At 46.0% G+C, this 12,243-nt stretch overlaps 1 protein-coding gene across 1 annotated transcript; it reads left to right on the forward strand.

Annotated features, from left to right (window-relative positions):
* Window positions 1–2,502: 2,502 nt before the first annotated feature.
* On the forward strand, window positions 2,503–4,744 carry LOC149349215 (uncharacterized). Its single transcript, XM_089576758.1, has 3 exons — window positions 2,503–2,792; window positions 2,899–2,985; window positions 3,781–4,744. Exons 1-3 carry the CDS (start codon window positions 2,632–2,634, stop codon window positions 4,115–4,117), a joined length of 585 nt encoding a protein of 194 aa, XP_089432884.1. The 5' UTR covers window positions 2,503–2,631; the 3' UTR covers window positions 4,118–4,744.
* Window positions 4,745–12,243: the final 7,499 nt, after the last annotated feature.

A 12,243-nucleotide genomic window follows, 5' to 3' on the forward strand; every position in this document is an offset into this window, starting at 1 on the left:
TAATCGCGTATATATACACCGTTTCCATTATGAACCAAGACACAAATTCACCTAATATTAGGTGTGTATAACTAATGATTCCATGCTGATACGAGAATACACTTCAGTCAACACACATGGTATACACCATAAAAGCGATTGACGCAAAAAACAGTCGAAAAACTGCTTAATACGATTTTAGTGCAGGTGTTCGTAATTTTCACTGAGATCAACTTGAAAGCTCCAATGCATGAAGCAAACAGTCTACAAATATAGCTAATTTAATCTGCTTAGCTTGAGGTGCTGCGCTGCCTTTCGCTTCGACAGCATGTTTGACTTGTTCAGTCCTTTGATAAAGAAATGAAGCCGCGTAGTAATATAAAAACTCACTATGCGAGGAGTGATACTCTCAGCATGTGCATTGCATACCACTTTTAAAGGAGCAGCACAATGAATCATGTGTAATATGTCCATGACACTTTATGAATGAACTTTGCGCGCACTAAAGCAATTCGTAAAAATGTCCTCCAGCCTTGTGATAAAACGGAACAGTTCAACCGAGGGGTAGAGTAAGCCTCCTTCGTCAATATGTTTAACAAATTCTGCAGCATGCATGCGGCGCCCTTGCTCTGCTGGCAATAAGAGGCAATCGATACATGCAGGACATTTTGTCGGTAGCACGCACTTTTTTGCCACGTACCCAGAGATGGGATAGATCAACCTTGAGTCACTTCTTTGGATGTTATAGTCATGTTGCACAGCTGCACTGCCATATGAAACCGACGGTCCCTCTTTTTCGGAGCAAACCTTCACTTTCTCCATCAGTTGCTGCTTTGCAGTTTCCTCTTTGTCCCCCGCGTCAAGAAGAGAGCTTAATATGTCGCTCTTTGCATTTCCACCTGCAACGCTGTGTGCCAAGTTGTAATAAGAGAGGCAGTGAACAGTGATAACAAACTGTTGTGGTTATAGTGACCTAGAATAGTATTCTAGTTCACTATAGTTGTGGTGTTGGATGGGAGTTGCAGCCAGATGAAAGCCTTACCAATCCAAAGAAGTTCTCCACTTTGTCCTGGCTCAGTCGTGATGTCAACAGGTAGCTGTAGCCAACTTGGTCGTGCAAGTACTGAAGGAGCTCAAGAGTACTTGTTAGCGTGACTCTTAGGCCTTCCGCGGTAGATTCGCTCAGAAATTTTTTTGTATCAGCGTGGCGCTCCCAGGTGTCCAAGAAACCTAGGGTTTCCTTTATTAACTTCAAACCATCAGAAGCAGGCCTGAGGGCTTCAGCTGTATACCTGCCAGTCATCACAGCAATCAAGGACTTCATTCTTATGAAAAACTTTTCTGTAGCTTCAAGTTTAACGCAGCTCTGCTCTAGCTGAGTGCGGTAAACAAAAAGGCTCGCAAAGGACCATGCCCTAAAAATTGGAATGCATAGCTTGCCCGCATTTTTTCGAAATTGTTGGGGCTGATGTGCACGGTAGTTATATGCCAGGCATTGCTTTCATTGTTACAGCATTTCTGTCCAGTTCGAAAGCTTTTCGAGCAAATTGCATTGAAACCGTTCCATCGGGGGTGTCAAAAGTTGTGACAATAAGCCTGTTTCGAATATTTTTGACAAGGTGTGGGAAATCAGAAAAAAAATATAAGAAACGGCTGCTGTCAACAGGATGCGGTTTCTCGTGCAATGCAACCACACTGAACGAAAAGCCAGCGCACAACTGAAGCGCCGTCGGGCGTGCTCTGAACCGCCGCCGACGGCCGCCTTCAAGGGTGGGCGACAACAGCGCCGCCGCTTCAGGAGACACACTCGGTGACGCGCGTAGCAAGGCGCTGCCCCCTCCGCTCGCTTCACTGGAAAATATTCTAGTTCACTGGGCTTCTTCGATTATCAGTCCCGGACTCACCGCGGACTCACCACGACGCCAGCCCGAAGCTCGTTTTTCTCCGGCAGGGCGCGAAGCTCCGCCCACCAGTCCGCAACCTGCCGGAAGCGCACTCGATTTTCCCCGTCTGGCTCACCGCGGACTGCCGGAGCTGCTGGGACCCACACGAGCCGGCAGCTAGCAGACGACGCTGCCTGAGAAGCTAGCAGACGAAGCGCATGCGCATTTGGCACATCCGCGCCAATTTACGCGCGCTTTCGCTCCCTTCTTTTGACGCGGACAGCTGCGCGACATGGCCTCCGAAACAATTTTGCTCGACGGAGTCGAGACGCGCGCGCACCCGGAGCTTGGCCCGGACGGCATGCCCGTCATAGAAGAAGGATTGCCGGTGTATGTCACCGACGGTACGTACTACTTTGCATGCGCCTGCCATAGTAGTATAGTTCCAAGTACAATACCGCATTACCAAGTGCCATATACTTCTTGTCGCATTTACTAGCTAAGCATATCACATTTTGCAGGTGGCGTTCGACTGCGGATTGCCCTTCTCGACTCTGCAGGTACAGGCGCAGAAAGCGCCGACTTTCGCGGGCATGAAACAGCCGCCGTAGGCTCGGACAGCGCCGACTTCAGCGGCCAGGAAACAGCCGCCGTAGGCTCGGACAGCGCCTCGGATGAACTTTGGCCGAGACAGAAGACTTTGGTCCTGATCCAGCTCTATAAAGAATTTAAAGAAAACCCGGCAAGGCGTCTAAAGACGAGAAAACAGATGTGGGAGATGCTGGCGGCCAGGTTGAACGACGTTTTCGGAGGCAACCTAGCACCTAGCCAAGTTGAAAACAAGTGGCGTACGCTTGAAAGAGCATACAAGCGAGTGCGAGAGCACAACTCTCGCTCTGGCAATGACCGTCGGACATGCGAGTTTGAAGAGTGAGTGTATACTGTTATGATTCTCATCCCAGTTGACATATAAAGTCCTGACAAACTGACACGCATGCTAACATATGTCGGTGGGTTCATTATTTGTTATGCCCAGGGAGTTGAGTGAGCTGCTGGACAAGAGCCACGCCGTGAACCCGCCGTGTTTGCTGGGGCCCGGGGTTGCGCGGACCCAAGACACTGAGTAAGTTTATGGCCTCTTAATTTACTCCCGCGCCACTGGTTTTATTTAAAGTTATATATTTGTGGAAGCAGCAGAAAGAAACTGCGGAGAAACCATGCTGGGATTGTTTTTTGTTTTTTTTTTTCTGCCGAATGTTCCGTAAGCCGGCAATTTTTTCTTTTCGCAGTGATAATTTCTGGCACTGTTTTTTGGCAGATTTTGCTTGCTTGTTTTCTTTGTAATGTGCATGAATTAATTCGAGAACTTAGGTCACATAGCGGCACTCGTTTGCGACTTGAATATTTTCTCGTGCTCGTTTGGTTTCACCTGGCTTTGACATAAACCTTAAGTATAGCCTACGTCAGGCATAGAAAAACTGATGTGATCTGTTTTAATTCAGTATAATGGTAACGCCAGCCTAGCCTCAAGAGCCAGAGTGATAACCTAGGCAGAATCAACGATTATCGCATGGTGCCGCTTCAGGGCATGAAATTAAAAAATGGAACTGAATTGGGAAGGAATCGTTTTATTATACCAACCCAGAATGTTTACATCTCAGCCTGGTAAAACGTACCGAAACAACATGGGAAAAAAAATTGATTTGGATCTCGTAAGCGAACATATCATGTGGAAACGAAGAAAGCACGAACCAAATTTGTTGTCAGTGCTGTGTTAAGGAAGTACTAAGGGTTTTAAATGAAGCTGTAAAACATTTATACAGGTAGATCATGAGAAATGCCAGTTTTGTTCAAGATCTTTCATTTAACACCAGCTTTACTCAAGTGGTCCTTTTTCATTGCCACTGTGTATTTACAGCCCATCATGTCTGCAACCCACTACCGTGAGCGTTCAGCAGAGTCCAACCGTAGGAGACCAATGCACCGGTGGCAGGGATGTGCCTGACAACTCATTCCAAGAGCCACTGCGCACTGAAACAACCACTGCAAAGAGGGCACGTCTGGACTCAACACGTGCTGTGGTCCAGGGCTTCTTAAGCCACCTTCGTGAAGCTGAGCTCAACCGGCAAAAAAGGCATGAGGACCGCATGGCTGCTCGCAGGCAGGCCCATGTTGAGCGACTTGCTGCTCTTGAAAAATTTGCTTCAAGATTCGAGTGTCGGCACTCCACAGCAAATGTTGAGCCTGTTGAGTAGCTTATAATTACTTACAGCATCATGAGGTGAACAGCGCAATCTGAGACACACACAGAGGACAAAGAATGCGAATGAACACAGCGCTGTGTTCATTCTCATTCTTCGTCCTCTGTACAAGTGTCTAAGATTGCTCTGCTCACCTCATGATGCTTCGTCAGCAGCTAGCCCGCAAAGATGTATATTGCTTACAGTAATCTCATTCACAACATCTTCACATCATTTCTGTGCATTTGTTTGGTGTTTAGTTTTCATAATGAAGCAACTTTGTAAGCAATTTTGTATTTTTTGCATTCCTGTCCGTGCTTTTTGCTAATTTCCTTTTTACTGAAACATCCTTGGATTGTTGTTTCCAGCATTTGCTGTCATTTATATTGTTTGCCCACCGTGCTAAGATCTCGCAGAAGATTGTAGAAACAATAAATTAAATTATTTTTCCCATACGTTAAGAATTGCAATATTTAACTTTTAGTTCCATACTTTTCATGTTTTTCCAGGGGCATAAGTACATGTTACCTTGCTAGCTTTTATTGAATGCCTAATTTTATTCACTGTACTCTAACATTACATCTCCCATGTTGATCTTTTAAACGGTTCTGTGTTCAGTTAAAAGCATTCTATAACTTGTTCCTGAATAATAGATGTTGAGTATTTTTATTTATTGTTCCGGTTAACAGATGTTAGTGCAAACTTTATTTACATTGATTTGTTTGCAATCAAGTTACATTGCAATGTGACTTCAAACAGTATTATTTACATTTTCAATAAAAATATCACACAATAGTTTTGGCTCAGTCTTGAGAATATATCTGAAAATGTCACCTGGCACAGTTCATGCAGATTTTGCTCAACAAATTGGCAAGCCCTGGTTCTTGGTTTCACCACTTCATAGATTTTGTGCTATGCTGTCCCGTAAAGCAACAGCAAAAGAAGGTGCTTCATGTGTTTCAAGGGTGGTTTCATCGTCGGCCTCTATGTCAGTGGTATCTGGCAAATCCTCCAGTGTGTCAGCACGGCGCCTTGCCATATTGTGGAGCACACATGCTGCCATGACAACATATGCAGCCTTGGATACATCCCACACGTCAATGTAATTCAAGCGCTGAAATCTTGCTTTGACGAGGCCAAAGGTGCCTTCAATGACGACTCGTTGCCTAGTATGGGCACTGTTGAAAGCAGCCATCCATGGTTTCCAAGCTCCTGTCTGGCGATATGGAGGCAGAAGCCATGGCAAGAGCGGGTAAGCTGCGTCTCCTAGCAGGTAGCCGCCTGGAAATGCAGCAAATGGTTACCATGACTATAAAGTACTCTCCACTACTGTATATGTCATACATCACAACTGCATATGTTCACTCATAGAGAATCAATAGAAAGGTATGTGTTTTTTTTTCTTTGTAGATTCGTGTTGATAAAGGAAACTATATTACTACAGGTTTTCGTCTCAGTCCTGATGATCCACAAAGTTTCTCAGCCATGTAGCATACATGTTCCTGTGCAGATCAATTTTTTATGTTTTCCATTTCTGTGCCCTTAGTTCAGAAGCTTCCAACTGTGATGCCACAAACTAACGCTGACACCTGTTCCACACCTGCTCCCCGCCACCTCAAAAAAAATTTGAGCCTTGTGGAAGGTCTTTGTAGGCACTCTGACCAAAGAGTGAGATTTGTTTTGCAGGTATTGATGTTTTAATATTATTTGAATCTGTACTTTGACACACAGCTTGTGACGGAGAGAGGGGTCACGAAACAATATCAACTCAGCATTAGAAAGAACACCCCCGAGACTCATTTTGAAGAGCAGGAACTGAGTTACACGAAAGTGACAAACAGCATAAAGCCCTTTTTCTCACTCTGCTCAATTATGCGCAACAAACCCCCCCAACCCCCGCTTTTTTTTTCTTTTTTCTATTTATTGTCATAATGCCTCTACAGAGCGCCCTTAAGTTTTCAGGTTACAAAGTGCGAACTTACCTTCGCATTTTGAAGCTGCCTCTTCGAACAGGAAGCTGTGCCGTAGGACTCGGGCGTCATGAACGCTCCCAGGGAATCCGATGAACACGTCTGTGAACATCATGTCCGCATCGCACACGCCTTGCAGTAATATTGAGTGAAATTTCTTGCGATTATAATAGCTCTCCTCCGATTCCGACGGCCTCGAAATACGGACATGGCACCCATCAATGGCACCAATGACGTCTGGCAGGCCAACAGGCTCTCCGTGGCGAGTGTACAGAGCACGAAATGCCCGCTTGTTGAGAGCCTGCTCTTCACGATCCGGCCAGCGGATCTCCCTTCCACTTACAGACCATAGAAAGTCCAGGACTCTGTTTATGGCGACGTGGGCGGTTGATTCGCTGACATCAAATTTGTCGGCGATCTGATAGAGCGCCCATTGGGTCCCGATGTAAGTGAGAGCGATCAAGACAGTTTTCTCGGCTGCGATTTTTGGCCTCCCTCTTAGGCCTTCGGGGTAGAAAGAGGAGTGCTGGAACTCGTCCACTAGAGTCGCCGCGGTTGATCGTGATAGTCGAAAAAGCTTCCTGAACTCGAAGTCCAAGTAGCGCGGCACAACCTCTTCCACATACAGCTTCACCCTGTGTCGGTCCTTGCGTTCCAACTGTGAAAGCAGAAGGCACATTACAAATGTGTCTCCAAAATCGTCGTCGTCGGATTCCTCAGAGTCGGAGCTATCAGACTCCAACATCTGGTCTGCTACAAAAAGCGCGCCAAATTTCTCGAGCGGCATCGCTCCCCTCTTCCCTCTGCGCTGACTGCCCGCGGGCTGCCAGCCAGCACCGCTCGCACGTGATCATGACGTAGCTTCCTGCCTGACAGGAAACCGCGAACTGCCCGAGGACTATCAGAGCTCGGTAAATCGAAGAAGCCCACTGTAACCTGGCGCAACCAATCAAAGCACAAGCGTTTGCGGGTAGGTAGGCTGAAAACGCTGATTGGTCAAAAAAATATGACGTCATACGCGTGACGTCATAGGGCACGTGATATTTAGTGACGTCATGTCCGGTTGGGCACAGGCATGTTTTCCCTAGATTTTTCCCCGCCACCGCTCGTCAGCGGACGGGGCTGCTCGCGAGGAGCCGAGAGGCGAGGAGGCAGCGTGCACTGCCATCACCACCTAGACTAGGTGGTGTTGGCACTGCAGCGTTGCGGCGTTGCCTCCTCGGCGTGTCCCCGCCATGTCTTTCGACCCGCCGCGGTGGCTCAGTGGCTATGGCGCTCGGCCGGTGATCCGAAAGACGCGGGTTCGATCCCGGTCGGGGTGGTCGAATTTCGATGGAGGCTAAATTCTAGAGGCCCGTGTACTGTGCGATGTCAGTGCACGTTAAAGAACCCCAGGTGGTCGAAATTTCCGAACCCCTTTCACTACGGCGTCCCTCATAGTCTGAGTCGTTTTGCGACGTTAAAAACCCAATAAACCATAAACCCATGTTCTTCAGAGCGCGCGCGAGATTAAAAAGCGCACCTGTCGCGCTGCGCTGTCACACTGCATGCCTGCTTCTGTGCATTTCTTGCGGACTCCTTTCAGTCATACTTAGCTATACTATTGACCAAAAGCCTTCTTAAACAGTTATTTCAAGTTTTATTGCTATGTATAAAGAATATGTTTGTAGCAGGTGCGTGAGCCCGAACAAAAGAAAACTGTTTTTATTCCCCTTCAGTATTCCTGCTTATCGAGACTTGAGCATTTATATGTTGCAGTACAACTTTTTTCAGGCATCACAACTGATGTTTCGATGTGTTTGGTACATATTGTCACGTTGTAGTGGCGGCAATCCAGCGGTCAGGAATACACGAACAAGACTTGAAAACGAAGCTCTTTATTTGGGCTGACTTGCGCCCGCAAAAGAACTGAATCACTCGGCGGCGGCGTAAGCAACAAACGTGCTCGTCAATCGTCGAACTAAGAATGCCCGCTGCTCGCGGCATCGGCAAGGAAACTTCGAGATAACAGGTCGAGATCATCTAGAGTAATCTGGAAACATGTAGATGCAGCTCGGCATAGCTGTGATCAATCGCGATTAGTCCGGTCGCTTCTCGCGTCACGAACAAAAATGATAACACCCCTTTCCTGCGGCCTTGCGCGAACGAAGACACTACAACGATACGTGGCAATATTCATCTTCAGACATTTCATGTCTGTTGGGTAAAAAAAAAATATACGAAATAATACTTGACTGCATCAATTGTGACTGAGGCAACTAGCATCACGTATAGCATGCTCTTGAAATTCCTCTAGCTGTTGCACAGAAGTCTGTAATTGACTTCATTGTAGCTTCATACTTGCACCATTTAAACTCTGCACATAGCTCTTTTTTCACAAAAGGAAATGTGATTAGGTTTCTGAATAGAGCTGTGCACGGGCCGCAATTTCGAACCCGCGCCCGGCCCGGTACCTAACCTACCGACAGGAAGCCCGGCCCGACACTGAAGGACCCTGAGCACGCTCGTGCTCGGCCCGACCTGCAAAGCGGCGACGACGCAAAAAGAGAATTTCAGGAAAATGAGTTTATTCCAATGACATTCAAATTTTGACCTCGCATTCCAGGTCACAGTTTGGGATTATACACAAGACAACGCATAAAGGTATAGATATTTATCACTCTAAATATGCAAGTTGTTCATTGATGATGGCTTGATCTAAACAAGAGCGGCGCTCTTTCATTACGAATCCTGCGGCGCTGAAATTTTTCTCGCTGCTTGAATTGGTGGCCGCAACGGCTAATACTTTGATAGCAAGAAGAGAAACGCTTGAAGTACGAAGGGGAATGACAGACGTGGTGTCGTAAGCCATGGATGGCGTGCCACGACAGGAAAACTTTTTGACTTGTCAGAGGATAAGCGAGCAAATAAGCGACAGGGCGGCGCTATCCTGCGAATGCCGATGTGGCCGCGACGTCCCTGCTTCTGCTATTCACGGGAAGGCACGGTGCTGTGTTCACTTCACTGACAACAGATTCCGGCGAAACGCAGCAACCAAGGCTGCGCCAGAATAGTACGAGCTGAGCCGTGGTGGAGGCGCCAGTGACATTCTTCTAATTCCATTCATATGGTGCCCCCCCCCCCCCTTCACTCTCGCCCGCGACTATTGTCCGTCTCCCCGGCCGGAACCTAGCTCCAGCCTGGTAGACGGACAAGAGAGAAGGCTGCCGGCTCTGCGGTGCGCTGCGAGTGGCGAATGGAAGAATTTAACCTTTTCCCGATGTGCTGGTGCAGCGCGACTCCGTGACCCCGCGACCTCGCGTGCGCCGTACGCAGCCCTGCCTCCGCTTCCCAGAACCTTCCTTCATTCTTACAAGGCACCCAAAACTGGTTGCTTTTCCCCAACGTTGGTACTTGCTAGAACCACCAAAAATGCGTTTCCAGCCCCAGCTAGTTTTTTTTTATTTTTTTAGCGCTTGTACTATCCTCCCGTCCTTGTACATTCCCTCCTGGATGGTCTAGACACAAATCACTTCCTGCTGTGCATACAAGACACCCAGCGCACCACAGCCATATTCGCACTTCCACATATATGATACATGCTTTGCCCAACTTAGAGCCCTGGGCGTTTGGTTGTGAGTAACACCGTATGGCGCGTAATGCATTCGCATCAGGCAGAATTAAAATATGAGAAAATTCATCGCAAGATATATTTCCTTGTATTCTCGAAGTAAATTGCTTCCATACTAACTCCTCCCTTCTGAAGTGACGAAAACATAAAACAACTCAGCGTGTGAAAAATGTGAATGGAAAAATATACTACTTTTGTGCAAAATTCACAGGAAGGACACTTAAATTGCCACAAGTGCATGGCCAATTAAGGAAAAAAAAAACAAGGGCAAAGGACGGAGACGCACATCAGGAACACAGGACGACGCTGTGTTCTGTGTTCCTGTATTCTGTGTTCCCAGTTCTGTGTCCCCGTCTTTTGCGCTGGTTTTCTTTCTACAATCGTGAACCAATTAACTCGCCCAGCTCTCCACTCTACTGGACCAATAAGGCATCAAGCTTCACAGTGGATTAGTGTTATATCTTACGCTACATATTTTCGAATTGTTTTTGCTCGGCATACACGTCTTCATTTGCTTAGGAAGAAAGCAGCGCAGTCAAGAAAGTTTCTCCCTCCTGCCAGCGAAAATTTAAAAAATGCGTTTTTTTCAGCGCCAGTATAAAATCTTTGCATGCTGACGGCATGCTGAAATTTTCGTTAATGCACCGTAATAATTATCTCATGAAGCCCCAGCTCTTTTGGCCCAGGACGAAGAGTACGATGATTTATGGCAATATTTGAAGTGCATTTATGAACCAAGTTCTTATTGCTCTAACGTTCTCCTAAGCGAATAAAACTGAAAATTGTGATAATGCTTTATGGAGCTAACACTACCAGGACGTGGTAAATAAACAAAAAATAAATTCTTTGATAAAGGCCTGTACTCTGCACTTGTGCTGCTCATTTATTTCATGCTGTCAATTTTCTCAGTGCAGTGTCTTCTTTGATATGCATATTTCTCGCTCATTACATACTTTGCTTCGGTTCACAATTCTTGTTTTAGCTATATTTCATCCACTTTCCTGCCATGATCTCTATTCAAACGTAATTTGTGTAATTTTGCTTTGTCCGGGCTCCTGCAATGTTCTAGTATATACGAATAATGTGAAGACCTGTTTCAAGCTGTTGCACTATAATTCAGTCTAACCTCCTAGATCACGATCACCTAAGCCTTTCCTTATCTGTTGCCATACTTTTTTATGGAAACACTTAAAAACAAAGCACCATGATCTATTTCAGTATTGTTTTATTTGCCGATCTAATTTTTTCGAAGATAACATGGAATACCAACTCCCCTTTAATGTCCCCGTTCTCGTCTCGAAGTCGCGAATTTTTAGATGTCCGCTCAGTATTCTCGTTAGTGCATTTGTGCTCACAAGGGACTATAACAGCCAACGCGGCGAACACGCTAGATTTAATCCTGACCAATCGATCTGTCATAGTCTCACCTATTACATACCTGCCAGGCATCAGCGACCACTTGCTAATGCACTCTGACATTAATCTAGCCACTCCGAACACTAGCAAAAAGAAAAAAATAATAATACGAGACTGCAACGGAGCAAATTTTCAGGCGATCGATGCTTTCCCATAGCTTTGGTGTCCGCAGCATTCAAACCAACTGGAGGATGTTCACAGCTATAGTCACCCAACTCACAGAACAATACACTCCTGAACGCACTGCTACCACCCACTCAATAGCTCCCTGGTGTAATAATCACATTAAACGTTTATCTAACAAAAAGAAAGCCTCTGCCGCATTGTAAAGTTCTCGCCAGCTAGTGAGTGATCGGACTTCGTATTCAGCGGCTTCCAACATGTATGCTCAGGCGCTCAAAAGCGCTAAAAGCACTTCCACTCACATGTAACCACCAATGTCAAAAATTCTGGCGGGTCATTAATCCTTCCACCGATGATAGTTTTGCGTTATCTGACCCGTTAGGCGACCCCATCCCTTCCGACGTTTGCGTCACGATTCTTAACCGCGCAATCACTGACAACTTTACACCCATATATGATGTATACATATGCCTGCAACTCACCACTTCAACTATGTTTTCATGCCACCTATAACTGTTGCTCCTACTGGTGTGAATAAGCTTATTGATGGACTCAGTGTTCATTCCGCTCCGGGTTATGACTGCGTAACTTAAAAAGCACTGCAGCTTATTCGCCCATTATACTAACCAAACTTTTCCAGCATTGACCAGTCAACGCTGCTACTGAGTGGAAGATCGGAAAGGTGGTTACAGTCTACAAATCCGGCAGCAAAGCATCCTCTATTAATTATGGTCCCATATCCCTTACCAATACTTGACCCAAAATGTTCAAACATATAATATTCACCAACCTTGTTAACTTCCTTTCATTGAACAACTTTTTTATGTCAGCGCAACATTGTTTTCGAAAACCTTACTCTTGCGAAACACAGTTAATATAGTTTAAACATGCATTGCACTGTATTCTAGATCTATCATCACTAACTGACTGTATATTTCTGGATTTTTCAAAGGCTTTCGACGATGTTTGTCACAACCTTTTGGCTCACAAACTAAAACATCTGGATATTGACTGTAACTTAT

The sequence above is a fragment of the Amblyomma mixtum genome, chromosome 3, assembly GCF_055824585.1.
Source record: "Amblyomma mixtum isolate Tamu chromosome 3, ASM5582458v1, whole genome shotgun sequence".
NCBI classification, from domain to species: Eukaryota; Metazoa; Arthropoda; class Arachnida; order Ixodida; family Ixodidae; genus Amblyomma; species Amblyomma mixtum.